The sequence below is a fragment of the Ursus americanus genome, chromosome 8 (assembly GCF_024610735.1).
Source record: "Ursus americanus isolate L20-20 chromosome 8, mUrsAme1.1.p, whole genome shotgun sequence".
Lineage (NCBI taxonomy): Eukaryota > Metazoa > Chordata > Mammalia > Carnivora > Ursidae > Ursus > Ursus americanus.
Window position 1 is genome coordinate 44,905,056 of NC_142134.1, and position 16,742 is coordinate 44,921,797.

General features: G+C 38.9%; 1 protein-coding gene and 1 non-coding gene across 13 annotated transcripts in view; both read left to right on the forward strand.

Moving 5' to 3' along the window:
* Positions 1 to 16,742, forward strand: part of FRYL (FRY like transcription coactivator) — a 249,123-nt gene that overhangs the window by 228,292 nt on the left and 4,089 nt on the right. For 10 of the 12 annotated variants that reach the window (XM_087864148.1, XM_087864149.1, XM_087864146.1 and 7 more), the window contains 6 exons: positions 1,301 to 1,551; positions 3,943 to 4,150; positions 5,904 to 6,053; positions 7,135 to 7,233; positions 13,540 to 13,608; positions 16,373 to 16,390. In XM_087864148.1, coding sequence (XP_087720274.1) covers positions 1,301 to 1,551; positions 3,943 to 4,150; positions 5,904 to 6,053; positions 7,135 to 7,233; positions 13,540 to 13,608; positions 16,373 to 16,390 — 795 coding nt within the window. The remainder of the gene's footprint in view (positions 1 to 1,300; positions 1,552 to 3,942; positions 4,151 to 5,903; positions 6,054 to 7,134; positions 7,234 to 13,539; positions 13,609 to 16,372; positions 16,391 to 16,742) is intronic. The other 2 variants (XM_087864142.1, XM_087864145.1) reach the window with 1 other exon arrangement.
* LOC123804114 (U6 spliceosomal RNA) lies at positions 7,841 to 7,944 on the forward strand. The gene has a single exon (XR_006783079.1). It is a non-coding gene; the product is annotated as a U6 spliceosomal RNA (small nuclear RNA).

Consider the following 16,742-nt stretch of genomic DNA (forward strand, 5'->3'; position numbering starts at 1 on the left):
CTACTTTGACCCAAGAAGAAAAGAAACTACTGTGCAACCAAGTAGTAACTTAGGATTAAGCACCTTTGAAAAGGAGCTGATCTTTACTCCTAAAACTGAGACCATTAGTGCTTATTTTCAAACCGATTAAACTAATATCCATGCACATTAAAATTAGTGTTAACAACAGAATAGGAGAAGACATTGGCAAATGACAAATCTGTTAAAGGATTAATATCCAAAATCTGTAAAGAACTTAGCAAACTCCCATCCAAGTACTAACCAGGCCCGACCCTGCTTAGCTTCCGAGATCAGACGAGATCGGGCGCGTTCAGGATGGTATGGCCGTAGACAGAACTTAGCAAACGCAACACCTAAAAAATAAATAATCCAGTTAAGAAATGGGCAGAAGACATGAACAGACATTTTTCCAAAGAAGATATACAGATGGCTAACAGACACATGCAAAGATGCTCGACATCACTCATTTTCAGGGAAATACAAATCAAAACCACAATGAGATACCACCTCACACCTGTCAGAATGGCTAAAACTAACAACTCAAGAAACAACAGATGTTGGTGAGGATGTGGAGAAAGGGGAACCCTCTTGCACTGTTGTGGGAATGCAAGCTGGTGCAGCCACAGTATGGAAAACAGTGTGGGGATTCCTCAAAAGTTAAAAATAGAACTACCCTATGACCCAGCAAATTACACCACTAGGTATTTACCCAAAGGATACAAAAATACAGATTCACAGGGGTACATGCACCCCGATGTTTATAGCAGCGTTATCAGCAATAGCCAAACTATGGAGAGAGCCCAAATGCCCATTGAGTGATGAATGGATAAAGACGATGTGGTATATATACAATGGACGATTAATCAGCCATCTAACAGAATGAAGTGTTGCCATTTGCTGTATGTGAATGGAGCTAGAATGTATATTGCTAAGCGAAATAAGTCAGAGAAAGATAAATACCGTATGATTTCATTCATATGTGGAATTTAAGAAACAAAACAGAGGAACATAGGGAAAGGGGGAAAAGAGGGAAGCAAACCATAATAGACTCGACTACGGTGAAAAAACTGAGGGTTGATGGAGGGGAGGTGGGGGGAGGAGGGGCTAAATGGGTGACGGGGATTAAGGAGGGCACTTGTTGCGATGAGCATTGGGTGTTATATGTGAGTGATGAATCACTAAATTCTACACCTGAAGCCAATTTTACCATGTATGTTAACTAGAATTATTTTTAAAACTTGAAATAAAATTTTTTAAATTTTCTGATGTTTTTAAACTTGATAATGTGATTGTTTTACAGGATACAAGTTCAGTATTAAAGGAGGAACAGGTTATTACAGCCTTTGAAGATGAAGGTTCATACATAATTCAGGAACAGCAGGATTCTCTTGTGTGCCGGGGGATTCTGGACTTAGAAGACACTGACATGCCGGAGCCTCTCGCTCCAGAAAGCTACCCTGAGTCCATCTGTGAGGAAGATGTTACCTTGGCTTTGAAAGAACTAGATGAACGATGTGAAGAAGAAGAAGCTGACTTCTCTGGACTGTCTAGGTGAGAATATGGTATCCCAAACACTAGAATGAGGTGATATTTTCTGAGCCCCTCCCAAATATGACCCTCTATGCCGGTGTACTTACTTTTGTTTCTGTGTTTTAGCCTAGAATCATACTGCCTTCGTTTTAAAAGATAAAGTGACTGTGATGGGTTTATTTGCTGTTGTTGACCTTCAGTTTGGTTAAAGAAAAACACAGCATAGTGAGCAACATTGTACACCGAATACCTATTTTGGCAAAATGCCAAATGGCCAGTTGTTAAAATCAGTATTGGGCTATGGCCAGAGCCAAGTATCAAGATCATGGGATGAACTTCTGTGATACTAAAATAAATTTGAGATATATCCAAAAACTTATTTTATAGTTTCCTTATCAGTGGTCAGAGTTGTAAAGTTTGACATATAATGGGCAGGAGTGATCATTTCTTGGTAGATTACTAGATTACTCCTTGTAAAATGTTCTTGTTCCATACATTCAAAATATATTATCACAAAGTATGAAGAATTCCCAGAGAGGGCATTTCCTTACTCATGGGCTAACAAAATTGAATAATCAATTACTGTATATAGTTCTTAGAGGTAATCTTGGTGGCAGTGATGAAACGTGTAAACCAAACAGTTCTATAATGATTAGAATTATGATATAATCTAATATCTACTATTTTTCTTTAAGTTTTATAAGTATTTGTTGCTCAAAATGTTCTTTATAAAGGTATCTAGCTTCATGCACTATCTGTGTATCTATTTCCCCATTCAGTAATTTCAAGCTTCTTGATAATTATTTTTATACAAATATTAATATTTAGTAATCATCAAATATTTCAGAGTTTCACTCTTAAAATAAAAACCATTCATTTGTATTTCAAGTGATAATAGGGGTGCGTGTGTGTGTGTTGTGCGTGTGTGTTTTAAAGTAAGCTCTACACCCAACGTGGGGCTTGAACTCACAACCCCGAGATCGAGAGTTGCGGGCTCCTCCAGCTGAGCCAGTCAGGTGCCCCCTCAAGTGATAATAGAGTTTTAACATACACAACACAGAAGGAAATTTTCACTCCTCAGTATCTAGAATATATTCCTGTGTTTGAAAGTGCAATTTCAGGTATTAACCACCTTGGCGACACACCTTGTTGATATGACCGATTTGGACGGCAGAAACCTCTGCAATCACTCCTTCGTTCACCGTACACAAAGCCAGGGATGCCAGAAATGATGTGGAGGCAGATAGTCAACTATTGGGCTTTCTAGAAGGTTGAAGCCAAATAATGGACTTCGGCCAAATATGGAAGATGAACTAGAGTAGTGCATCCCTACTAAGTACAGAGGGATAGCCACCCAAGCTAACAGGAAATACATTTTGTTAAAATCAATCACCACAGTGACATTGTAAAAATACACTTTTTTGAGGTATAGCAAAGTTTTCACTTCAGATGTCTGTTTTATTTTGATCTTTTCCGCCATCTTTACTCAGATCCGTTCCATATGAATTGCTCCATAATTTCTGTAAAGCCTTATAGAGCTACTTTGTCACATGAAACACACAATTAGGCCTTGAGTAACACTTTCTTTATGGAGTGTCTGACTCAAACACCTCTTCATCTTTACGACCCAGAGTTACACATTTCTTTATAGAATGTCTACCCCAGACAGATCTTCCTCTCTTTTCATTGTTGTTTTTGTTTATATTACCTGACTTGCTGGGATTATAATTCCTCAGAAGAGATGGCCAACTCTTATTTTTCTTTGAGTCCATGATCTGTTACACACCGCAAGGCATATAGCATATACTCATGAAATAGCTGAACTGCCAGTGTGTGTTGAGGCTTATAACCTTGGATGTGGACCCATAGTCTTGGGTTCAAATTCTGCCTGCATTTCCTACCCAATAACCTAGGCACAGTATTTAATGTCACTGAACTTTTTGTTCCTTCAAGGTAAACTGAGGTCATATGAGCCTAACCTTCAGAGTTGCTGTGAAAATGGACTGAAACAGTCCTATAAAGCAGCTAAGCTAGCCCCTGACCCAAAAGTCAATAGCCAGAACGCTTGACATGTTATCATCATCTACTTGGACCTGTTCAATTTAAAAGCCTCCAAAATTGATCATTAAAAATAAAAGCATTCTAATCTGAGTTATTCTCAGAAGTTGCTGAAATTATTGCATGGCACTGGCATATTATAGGACTTGGCTTGTTTTAAGGTGGTTGCTTGAAAGTAAATTTCTAATTCCAAAGATGCTAAGTAGAAAGAACACAGAAATCTGCTTATTTGTACTTTGTTATAAAGTTTAGGTTGTTGTACGCTTTCTAAATCAATGAGTAAATTTGAATAAAAATATGTTGGACGACTATTTTAAGATAGCATTATGATTACTGTGATATTTGTATTAACAGTCAAGATGAAGAAGAGCAAGATGGCTTCCCGGAAGTCCAGACGTCACCTCTACCATCACCATTTCTTTCTGCCATCATAGCTGCTTTTCAGCCAGTAGCGTGTGACGACGAGGAAGAAGCCTGGCGCTGCCATGTCAACCAGATGCTGTCTGACACTGACGGGTCCTGTGCGGTGTTTACTTTCCATGTGTTTTCCAGGCTGTTTCAGGTCCGTGAGGTTTAAAGTGTTCTGAATTTATATTAACAGTTACCTGATAAAGTTATGGGCTTTTTTTTTAATCTAAAATTAGTATCTCACATTCTATTTTCTTTCATTTATTTTCAAATTATATTTTCTATTATTATTTTTCTTAGTGTCTCAAATTTTAATCTTTCCCCTGATGTTCTTTAAATTTCTTTTTCCTCCTGGGGCTGCTGGGTGGCGAAGTCCGTTGAGCGTCCAGCTCTTGGTTTCGGCTCAAGTTATGGTGTTAGAGTCGTGAGATCAAGCCCCATGTTGGACTCCACACTCAGAGCTGAGTCTGCCTTGGGTTTCTCTCTCCCTCCCTTTTAGAGGGAACCCCTCTTCCCCCACTCTCTAAAATAAATAAATCTTTTAAAAAAATTTCCCAAAGATAGTGATATTATTTAAATTTATATTGTGATACTGTAGTACAGCTGATAATTTATGCAATGACTAGTACAGTTATCTCCCTTCAGACAACTAAAAACATGAACACAACATCTGATAATTTTCTGAAGTAGGGTGGGCACCATCCAGGATGCCAAACAAATATAAAGCATGGTCCCTGCCTTCAAAAGGTTTACAGTCACTATCATAAAACAGTTTATAATTTGGTACTAAATTAATTGGCTGTGTCTCCACACACCTCAAAAATTTTAGCTGAGATTGCTTCCAGTAGTAGAAATAATAATATGAGCTCACCTGTATTGAGTGCTCACTACAGGCATTGTGCTTAAATGCTTTACATTATTTAATTCCTAGAACAGACCTATGAAATGTAGATGTATTTCTGGCATTCTGTGGCCAGGGAAGCTAAGGCACAGAGAAATGCCAGTTCGGTCTTTATGCTCTGAACTACCTACCACTTTTCCTCTCGACCTCAGCAGATGCTGTCCATCTTGGAAGACTGAGCTAAGTACATATCCTCAGTGGAGCTTTTCCAGCCCCTCCAACCCCCAGTCTCTTCCTCCTGGAAGTTGTTTAGCGCTCATGAACCACAGCATTCCTTTCTTTTATTCTGTACGTTTGCACTGCCACTTGGTTTCCTTTTTAGGTGCTTTATTCTTTCCAATGGTATTTTGTTTCCTGATGCTTGAGACTGTAGCTCATGCTTTTATTATTATTAAATCATAATGATACCCAACAGTGCTACACATACACATGTGGGAACCCATTAACTATTTGTGTAATTATACTATTGATAATTAGTCTAAGTCATTGAGTGCTCATTATGGGTGAGGCACTATCTACTTTATGTTAATGAGTATTCTTGAGTTTTGAGAAGATAGTACCCTTAATGCATTTTTATGACTTTAATTAAATCAGATGGCAGCCCATAGCCAAGCACAGTAAACTGCATTTACTGCAAGTTTCTTTCTGGTAGAACTTCAGAGGAGCTAATTCTTCAGACATATAAGGACTTTATTTCCAGTGATGTACAGCATGTATTCCTTCTATCTCTCCTAATGAAAAAATCTCAGGAATGGGGAGATGAATGGCATGAATCAGTATTTTTTTAGTAGTACAATTTTGTAAATTTCTGATCATTTTTTTTTAATTAACATTTCCTAAAGAAGCGCCTAAAAACATGGATTTATAGACCAGTTATTAGAATTCTATATATCACTACAATAATAATTTTAAAAGCAAAGTTTGCCCTAATTATAAATTATGTTTCTTAAAGATGAAAAGAGGCCTCCTTATGAAACACTAAAAATTTTTAATGCTTTCTCCATAGACAATTCAAAGAAGGTTTGGAGATATAACTAATGAGGCAGTCAGCTTTCTTGGTGAGAGTCTGCAGCGCATTGGTACCAAATTTAAAAGTTCACTGGAAGTGATGATGATGTGTTCAGAATGCCCAACAGTCTTTGTGGATGCTGAAACAGTAAGTGTTTTGTGAAGGCTTATTATAAAGACTAAATTTGAATGGCACCAATCAGTAAATGGTCTTTTTTTTTTTAAGGCAGTTTGGAATTTTGAAATGTAAAGGTTTATATTTTCAATTTGACTAAAAATATCCAGCAAAATATAATTCCAGTGTATTATATGCAGTGACTTGTGACTGTTTCTGATTCTGAGCCCTCACTGTCCCTACCCTTCACAGAGTCCTAGATGGGGAAGCTAGAGGGTCCTACTCTGGTCATGGGTACTTCTTTCCTGATTCTTGAATAAAAGTGGGTAGGAGAGGGCTAGACCTACCCCCATGAAGAACCCAGAGCTCAGTCTTCCCATTTTGTTTCCAAACATACTCATAGATTATGTATTAAGATATTTAGAGAGGGGCGCCTGGATGGGTCAGTCGGTTAAACATCTGACTCTTGATTCCAGCTCAGGTCATGATCTCTCAGGGTGGTGAGATCAAGCCCCGCCTTGGACTCCACACTGGACATGGAGCCTGCTGAAGATTATCTCCCTCTTCCTCTCTCAAGAAAAAAAAAAAAAAAAGATATTTAGAAAATTAAGGTTTAAGTAACTTCAAGGGTGTTACTTTAAGGTATATACTAGTCTGCATGCCATTTCTCACCTAAGGCAGTTCTTGAAAGCATTTGAAGGCACGCTTGTCCTTGCTGGCGTCCCTGAAATCCCACTGCATTCATACTCTGTTTCAGTGAAAGGTCAACCCTAGTATGGGACAGAGTGCAGTAGAGGGACGCTGGCACTAGGTTGGGCCAGAAACCAACTAACAGAAATTCCAGGACCCAAAAGTTGCCAGCCTCATGACTGTGATCAGAAATGATTACCTGGGGATACCTGGCTGGCTCCATCAGTTGGGCTCAGGTCGTGACCCTGGGGTCCTGGGATCGAGCCCCACATTGGGCTCCCTGCTCAGCAGGGAGGCTGCTTCTCCCTCTCCCCCCACCCCCCGTTCTTGCGCGTGCTCTCTCACACTCTCTCTCTCACTCTCTCTCAAATAAATAAAATATTTTAAAAAAATGATAACCTGATCAATGTTTCTGATTTGACAGCTGATGTCATGTGGTTTGCTGGAAACACTCAAGTTCAGCGTTTTGGAGTTGCAAGAACACCTGGATACATACAATGCCAAGCGGGAAGCAGCTGAGCAGGTCAGTCTCGTTTTACCATGTGAAAAAAACAGCTTGCTTTTGGCACTAGAAATGTTAACTTGGCAGCAGAATCGCCAAGAGAGAAAAGAGGACCTCTTCGCACTTGCCTCCGGGTTTTCCTGAGAAACGCGGGGCCTCCTCTGAACTCTGTCCAGTGAATGCCTATCTTTGGCTTTTAGAAGTCAGCCCTCTAAGAGCTTAAGAACACTTGGAAAGCCGTAGCTTTATACAGTCTACGCAGCTGTCACCGGCGCACACGGGGAGATAAGAGCGTCCGTTCTCCCAGGAGGCACGGCGCTGACGTGATCTAGAAAGTGTGTGACCTGTGACGACGCCCGGACCTCTTCCCTGGGATGTGTATGTGGGCAAAGGGAGGGAGGGACATGTCGCTGGTGGACCGTACTTGCGAGGAAATGCTCCTTCGGCTCCCACCTGGCGCTGCAAAGCAACACTAGTCCCGCTCCCGGAGAGGAAAGGCTTTCAATGAGCAGGGGCAGAAAAACTGAAAAATGTTTTCTCCTTTTCACACAAGCGATGTATAGTAGGCATTTTTTTCTCCTAGAATAGACGGAGCTTTCACTGCTTAGTGTTAAATATCTGCCATGTCGTGCTCGCTCCGGCAGCTCTTCTACTAAAATTGGAATAGAGAGGAGATTAGCTTGGGCCCTGCGCAAGGATGACACGAAAATTCGTGAAGCGTTCCATAATTTTTGGAATATCCCTCAGCCATCAAAAAGAATGAAATCCTGCCATTTGCAACGACATAGCTGGAACTAGAGGGTATGACGCTAACCAAAATCAGTCAGAGAAAGAAAGATACCATACGATTTCACTCATACGTGGAATGCAAGAAACAAAACAAATGAACATAGGGCAAACCAAGAAACAGACTCCTAATTATAGAGAACAAACTGAGGGTTGCTGGGGGGGAGGGGAGGTGGGGCTAAACAGGTGATGGGGATTAAGGAGTGCCCTTGTTGTGATGAGCACCAGGTGTTGTAAATCAGTGATGAATCACTAAATTCTACACCTGAAACTAATTTTATATACTTTAAAAAAAATTTTTATCACACGTAAAGGCCTATCAAAAGTATAAAATCTGGCTCCTACTCCCTTAATATACTAGGTAAGAATATAAAGCATAAACACTGTATATGAATAATTAGTAACAAAAGTAAAGTGTCAGTTTATAGCTATAAATGAAAGTCCTGGCAGTGGAAGAGACTTCACAAAACTGTACCGGTCTAATAGACCTGATGCTATACACTGTGATTTCCAAAGAGAGGTCACGCTGGGCTATTAGGAAAACCTCATGGACTGGAGATCAGACGTTAGGCCTTGACAGATGGTAATTTTAGATTGGGGGATTCCTTCAGGGAAAGAATATGGTATGAGAAAATACATTAAGGCTTTCTCCTTTTCTATGGGAGGAGGGGATCTTACATTTGGGCGGAAAGAATAATGACAGATTGGTAAAGAGGGAAGAGCATTGGGAAAGTATCGGGCAGGATCTGGTCATCTTACAAATAGAGTCGTCCCCCTTATCTGGGGGGGATACATTGCAAGAGCCCCAGTGGGTGCCCGCAACCATAGATAGTACCAGAACCCTATTTATACTGTGTTTTTTCCTGTCCATGAGGAAGTTTATAAAGTAGGCTCAGTAAAAGATTAGCAATAATAATAAAATGGAACAATTGTAACAATAGGCTGTAACAGAGGTTATGTGAAGGTGGTCTCTTTTTCTCTCAAAATATGTTATTGTACTGGACTCTCCCTTCTTGTGATGATGTGGGGTGATACAGTGACTTCAGGAAGAGATGGAGAGGTGAATGATGTAGCCTTGCGACGCAGCGTCAGGCTACTGTTGACCTTCTAACGATCGGTCAAAGGAGGATCACTGCTTCCGGGCTGCCATTGACTTTGGGTGACTGACACCACACTGCCATGGACATTCTTGTGCGTGTCTTTATATACCTGTGCTCACGTATCTGTTGTGTATCTAGGAGTAGAATTGCTGGGTCATGGGGCGTGCATATGTTCAACTCTAGTAGATTCTGCCATGAACTTTTCTAAAAGATGCTCTATCAGTTTATAATCCCTGCAGAAGTGTGTACAAGAGTTACTGTTGCTTCATATCTTTGCCACCACTTGGTATTTCCAGCTTTTAAAATTTTAGTCATTCTGGTGTGTGTGCAATATTTTATGATATTGTGCATTTCCCCTGATGACTTGTTTGAGTACCTACTCAAATAGATATTTTCATTTAGGTATTTTTTGAACTGTGCCTTCAAGTATCTTGCCCATTTTTATAAATGGGTTATTTATGGCTCTCTTATTGGTTTGTAGGAGTTCTTTATTTTAAACACAAGCCTTTTACTGGGTATATGTATTATAAATTTTTTCCCTTCTCTGTGGCTAGCATTTTCACTATCTTAATAGCACCCTTTGATGAACACAAGTTTTTAATTTTAATTAAGTCCAAGTTATCCATCTCTTTTCCATTATGGTTAGTGCCTTTTGTGTCTTCAGAAATATTTGCCTACTGTAGAAGCTGTGATAGATTGCTACAATTAATGACCTTGATAAATCATGCCTCTCTCTGTGCACACCCTTTTATAACTGGGCTTTGCTGTTCCTTCCATCAACGGATGGAGTCTAGTTCCCTATCTCTTAAGTCTGAGATATCCTTGTCTTTTCCTGACCAATCAAATTCAGAAACAATGCTGTGCAATTTCTGAGTTAGCACGTAGGCCTTTTGCAGCTTCTGCGCTTGCCATCATGCCAGTCCAAGTGTAAATTGGGATAAACTCTGGAAAACTAATTTGACCCTTAGCCTACTGGAGAACTAGAGGCCATGTCGAGGAGAATGGAGGCACCCAGCTGACAGCTAGTATGCCAGGCATTTAAGTGAGGCCAACTTAGAATTTCTAGCCCCTGTCAACTCATCAGATGACTGTGGACTCATGAGTAGGCAAGACCGGAAGAAACTCCCAGGCAACGCAGATTAGTCTTGTTGTTTTAAGCCATTTTTAGAGAGGTTAGTGATACAGCAATAGATACCATTTATAATAGGAAAACACCAAACGCCTACAAGTAAATCTAGTTTAGGATGTGCCGCACCTCCACACAGAAAACTCCGAATATTACTGAGAGAAATTAAATGCCATCTCAACAAATTAAAGACTATACCTTGTTCATGAGTCAGGAGACTCAAAATCTCAGAGTGACTATTCATAGACATTGGCAGCTAACTCTGCAATATATATGGACATACAAATAGCTAATTATAGGGCAAACGACCTGCTTGAACACAGGTCAGCAAACGACAGCCCGTAGGTCATATCTGGCCCACTGCATGTTTTTGTAAATAAAGGTTTTTTTGGAACATAGTAATCATATTTGTTTACATAGTCTATGGCTATTTTTTGCACTGCAACATAGTTAAAATAGTTGAAACAGAGAATAAATGGTTTGCAGTGCCTAAAATCTTTACTCTGTCCTTCACAGAAATAGCCTTCCAAACCTTGTCAATGAAGAACAACAAAGTCTCAACAACAGTGTTAAACTTCCAGCCAGTGAGACTTAATTAAAAAATTCAAGAGTATATTGGCTTAAGAATAGAAAAATAGACCAATGTAATATAATAGAAAATCCAATGACCTATATATGTCATATATATACATATGCATGTATATATACATATACATATGTGTATATATATGACATATATATGCATGTAATTTATAGCAAATGTGCTATTGTAATGCAGTGGTTCTTTTCAGTAAGTTGTATTGAATCAATTAAATATTTGTATGGGGGAGAAAAATGATTCTGAGCTACCGTCTCACTATTGTCCCATCTGTTCTTTGTTTTGTTTTTTTTTTAAAGACTTTATTTGACAGAGAGAGAGAGCGCACACACACAAGCAGGGGGGAGCAGCAGGCAGAGAGAGAAGCAGGCTTCCACTGAGTGGGGAGCCCAAGGCAGGGCTCGATCCCAGGACCCTGGGATCATGACCTGAGCCGAAGGCAGACGCTTAACCAGTTGAGCCACCCATCCATTCTTCGTTACTTTTTTTTCTCCTTTCTTGTCTTGGTCTGTGAACCAAGTATTTCTTGTTACTCAGTTTTTCCCTCTGATAGCTTTTACTATTATAGTATTATAGTTAAGACATTCTTCTGTTATTCCTTGAGTCTCCTGAGCGTCATGAGTGAAAGCCTGGGGTATGCATCAGGACCCCTGCCACCCTTGCAGGAAATGAAAAGTTCTTCTTTTCAACACCAGGAGACCAGAAATCTCTGCTTATGTTTTTAGTGTCCCAGATGCTGCTGCTCGGTTTTCTAGCCTCTCCTCCGGCCCGGGTTAAAGGCTGGAGCGGCAGTGTCCCGAGGGAACCTGCATGCAGTTGGGTCTCTTCTCTGTAGTCCCCTTTCCTCCAGCAGCCTGGCCCTCGATACCTGCCCTACCTTTGATGACCCTGTTTTTCCAGCTCAGTGATACTGTGGGCCACACCCCCAGGCCACCGCTATCTGTTCAGCTTCTCTGCCTGAGGAACAATCAAAGCTTTGAGTAAGCAGATCCCCTGGAGTAAACACTGGGATCTACACGGGGCTCCCTTTCAGTGCTTTGGTCTAACTCCCTCAGTCCTGGGGGACGGTATTCGGCTTCTGTAGTTGTCCTTGGAGGACTGGCATCATACAAGCTGCTCCGTCATGCCTGGAAGCTGAACCTCTCCCGTTCAATTTTAACCTTCACTTGAGCCTTGAGTAAAGAAACAGTAATGGCAGGGAGACTGGTTGTGAACTGGAAGACATTCTATACACAAACCACTGTGTCTTGTATACACTGGCTGGAGTAGTGTGGACCTGTACCGTTCAGGTCAGTATGCAGCCATGGGACTAGAGGCTTGGGACTTGTCTTTTAACAGAGTTTAAAAAAAAAAAAAAATCGTAAATAATTTATTGAATAAAGCTCCCAAAATGCTGTATCACTGGGCATAGAGTAGAAAAAATATTCAATTTTTTCTAATTTATTAGTATACTTGGACAAATTGGACTGGATTAGTGAGGATGATTAGGTGTATACACATTTTAACATTCTGTATGAATAAATGCTAACACATGCATTCCACAGTAGATTTCAGCCGAATGTTGCCGGCATAAAGAAATCTGCTGGATGGCTTTTGACAATGGCTGCCAGCAGCTGTAGCTCACCAGGAAAGCTTAACATGTTTCCTCGGAGATGCTGTCAAGCAAAAGCCTAAGGGTCTCTACGGTCTAAGGGACTGGAATAAAAGCAACATAAGGTCAAAGAATTGTTTTGAAATAACTGAGATGCCTAATTTTCATTCTTTGCATGTAGAACGTTAAGCTCCAGTTGAATGTTTTAAATGCCTAGTAGTACTGAGATATTTTCAGAGAGTATACTTCATGTAGCAAGTAGTTTTTCTCAAAGTCTTAATGATTTCCTATATATATTAGTTTTATTTAATCTAGCACACACATAAAGAACTAGGAAGTAAAAAGAACAGACATTAACATCAAACTGTCGAAACCTAGGTGCTTCCCTTGCAGGCTCTTAGCTTTTACTTCAACTCGGACATTCCAGGACTCCCAACATTTTTCCCCACTAAACTACAATACTGTTATTTTATTTTTATTTGGCCAAAGAAAAGATACCTTAAATAAATACCCAACTTTGGGACTAGCCCGTGGATAAGGGGAAAAAAACACATGTGGCTTCTATATCCAATATTCTTTGAAGATAACATGTTTGTCATTCATTACTGTCCAAAAGGAAGTAAAAGGAAAAGAAGTAAAAACAAGATTTAAAATGGATTTTGGTTTCTGTTTCACTAATTAAAACGGACACCAGTCTTCTGAGAATTGCACTTCTGATAAGCACACAGAGCTGGCTAATTTGAAGTTGCCTTTATTAAATTGTGCTTCCAGAGGGAAGCACATCTTTTATTTCCCCATCTTACATTAGCCAAAGGTCAGGTATAGGTTGTGAAGATTTCCAATAAAATCTGCAAAAGCAAGAACACTCTTGACTGAAACGGAGCACCGCAAGTCTCTAGACGGGCCGACTGTTTGTTGTGTCCGTGAGTCTAAAGCGTTACGGCGTGAGCGTCTCATTGTATTGACAGGATCCCCCTGCTCTGGTTTGGTGCGTATAAATAATTAGGGTCAAGTGGAGATTGAAGCCAACTTTTAAAGTGATTTTATACACACAGGCTGTTTTATTACGTTTCATTGTGCATTGTACAATCGCTATGTTACAATTTACGGTTACTTATTTCTTTAGTGGTTAGACAACTGTAAGAGGACATTTGGTGCCAAAGAAGACCTGTATAGGATAAACACAGATGCACAGGTAAGTCTCCTCGTCTTAGTTTTGCTATAATTCTAGATCAGGTAAAATGATGTGTGTGTTCAAATGTCCCTGTTTGATAATCCTAGAAATAAAATTTATAACACTTTTCATTTTTGTTATCAGAACAATCTTTGTCAAAGTTAGGTTCAATGAAATATTGGCTTAGTAATGAAAAATCCACTTTAATAAAAATGAACGACCAGCTTGTGACTGAAGCTTAATAACATTCAGCAGATAAGCGTGATGGATATCTGGACAGTCCAAGTTAGACTGTACTTGCTGCATATGCCTCTTCGAGAAATTTTTCTTCTGCCTTAGCATTCTGTGGATAAATTGTCTGGCTAGGAAAGCAAACCTAAGAGTCACGTTATAGACATTCATGTTAGCCTTTCTAAAGGTGCAACTCTGGATAAATTCTAACTTTTTTATAGTCTAAAAGTCAGTGAAAATAAGAGTAACATATACATGTATATAACACATTAAATGAGGATAAATTAAGCCCTACAGATTATTCTAATAGGAATATATCTTCCTATGGGGAAGATGCAGTTATCAATTAAAATTAACAACTTCTGCATTGACATCAGAATTCTAGTCTTTTCCAACATTGGTTATACTGTTAAGCATTTCTAGTCACTATAAAAGTTACTGTACTACTATAATAAAAATAAGTTTTAAAAAAAACTGAAATGTTGAGAAAATAACAGTATGCATTCACATTCGTATCTCTGTCCTTACAACTATGTCTAATAGATGCCTTTATTATCCCCATTTTGCAGATGAGGAAGCTGAGGCTCAGAGAAGCCAATGAGTCTAAAATCAGTGAGAAAAGAGTTAGAATTAAGATTCAAATCTGGGCAGGCTGACTCCAAGTCCTGCACTGTGTTTCAAGGAAATGGTCAAATCACCTGTGTAAAGAAAGAAACAAGGGGAAAAAAGGAATTAACCCTCAACTAGATTTGGAGCCTCTGGTTTTATCTTTGCCATTATGTAACTGCATGGCTTGAGCATGTAATATAAACTGCTTTTTTTCTACATAAATTAGTAGGTGATGATTAGACGAAGTGATTTCTTACATCCCTCTGCCTTGAAGAAAGCGAGTTCCACCCCCAAGAGTCTAAGTCAGTTAATACAGCTCAAGGCCTTCTACTAAGTGAAAACTGAAAACTGTACGCTTAAGAATTTCATTTATATCTTGCTCTCCTTTTATATTCTGCTCCTTGAGATTGGGGACACTTGTTATACAACATGACTAGTATCTGTCCCTATGTACCAGAATTCTTTTGCCTAATAATTATTTTTAAATAAATGAAAAAAATACACCTGCCAATTTCAATATACTTAAAAATCAAGAACTTTAAATCTGGAAAGTTGGCATATTTACAGTAATTTCTGGTAATTCAGAGCAACACAATTAATTACATTTGTGTTATCTCCTACAGTTGTGATCATAAAGATTTGAGAGAGAGAGTGAGCAGGGGAAGGGGAGAGGGAGAGAGACTCTTAAGCAGACTCCCTGCACAGCGTGGAGCCCAACGCAGGGCTTGATCTCACGACCCTGAAATCATGACCTCAACTGAAATCAAGAGTCAGATGCTCAACTGACTGAGCCACCCAGGCGCCCCGTCATTTCTTTTCTGTTACATCCCAAAGTAGACGCTGTGAGTGTATGCGGATAGAGCCAGTTCCATTATTTATGCTAATAGAAGTGAGAAAAAGTATTTGAAACTCAAATGGTTGTTAGTTTCCATATAAAACTGTAAAAAGTAGAACCTCAAATTTAGATATGCTAATATGTTTGACATTGGATTATGCTCAACCAATATTCACTGAATGACTACCCACGTAATTTATAAGGAACCAGAATGGAGCTAAAGTTCACCTTTGCTTAGCAAATCCCTTCTAAATTGATAGGAATAAATGTTATATAAACAAACAGTCCTTCAGAGGACACTATTTAGAAAATCAGACTTCAAAGGGACTTTTAGAAGCAATATTTACGTATAGCAATTGCTATTTTAATTAGAAATCATTCTTCTCTAGAATGGACTAGAGACTAGGTCCAAGTGGCTATAGATATTTTAACGTAATAATTTTTAAATAGTCCTTAAACTAGATGTTTTGCTATGTATTTTACATACATATCTCATTTGACTCAAACCTAGTTGGGCTGAACTTCTGAAGCTCACTAAATTGCATTTTTGGAATGCATTTTAAAGCACACATCTGCTTTTGATATTTTATGTTCTGACTCAGCACCAATTATGGCAACATAGGACCTAATTAGTAAGGGTAGGAAGCCAAGACCCACACCAAAGATAATCTTCTCATGGGTATTTATAAGAGTATAAGCCAGTTCGTTTCTAAAAACAGTAATTCATTTCTTATTTTCTAATCAGAAATTTTCCACCTTACTGATGGAAATTTTATGACATTTGCTTTTTTTCTTAGAAGATCACTTATACTAGCCAAGTTTCCCTAGATCACATTAGTTCAATTTTGTCCTGTGTAGCTTTCACACAGGAAAGAAATTATAGCCTAAATGTAATTTTGTTATTTGGCAAAGAGTTTAAAACACCCCGATTGTTACAGTAAGTGTATAAAAAGTTTTATTCTGGAAATATCAAATTTTTCTTTTGGATGCAATTAAATGTTCTTCAGTTTGCCTGGGACATCTGTGACCCTAGTTAAAATGATTTCTTACACTAATTCTTGGTCTTTTTCTTCCTTTGTATTTTTGTGACCCGATCACCTTCTTGCTTAGCAAATGGAAATTCTAGCAGTAAGTGACCTGTCTTAATTTATAGACTTATCCATGTCAGACAAACTGATCTTCATTTGCCATTTGTGACCTAGCAATGTTTTGTCATGGACTACTTGAAGAGTGTGCTTCAGTCCGCATAGCCCTAATCCATGAAATGTTGGTCCTCTAAAGAGGAGATTTTCTGATATGTACAACTAGCAGTCACCTTTTTTTTTATAAACTAACATTTTAAACTTAATTTTAAAAATCAAAAGTGCATATGTTAATTTCGTGGTCTCATTTCAATGAGATTACAACGTTTTGGGGTTTTTTTTTAGAAAAATGAACTCATTTTTAGGTAAGAGGTAATCCAATTTGACTTTGCTTTATC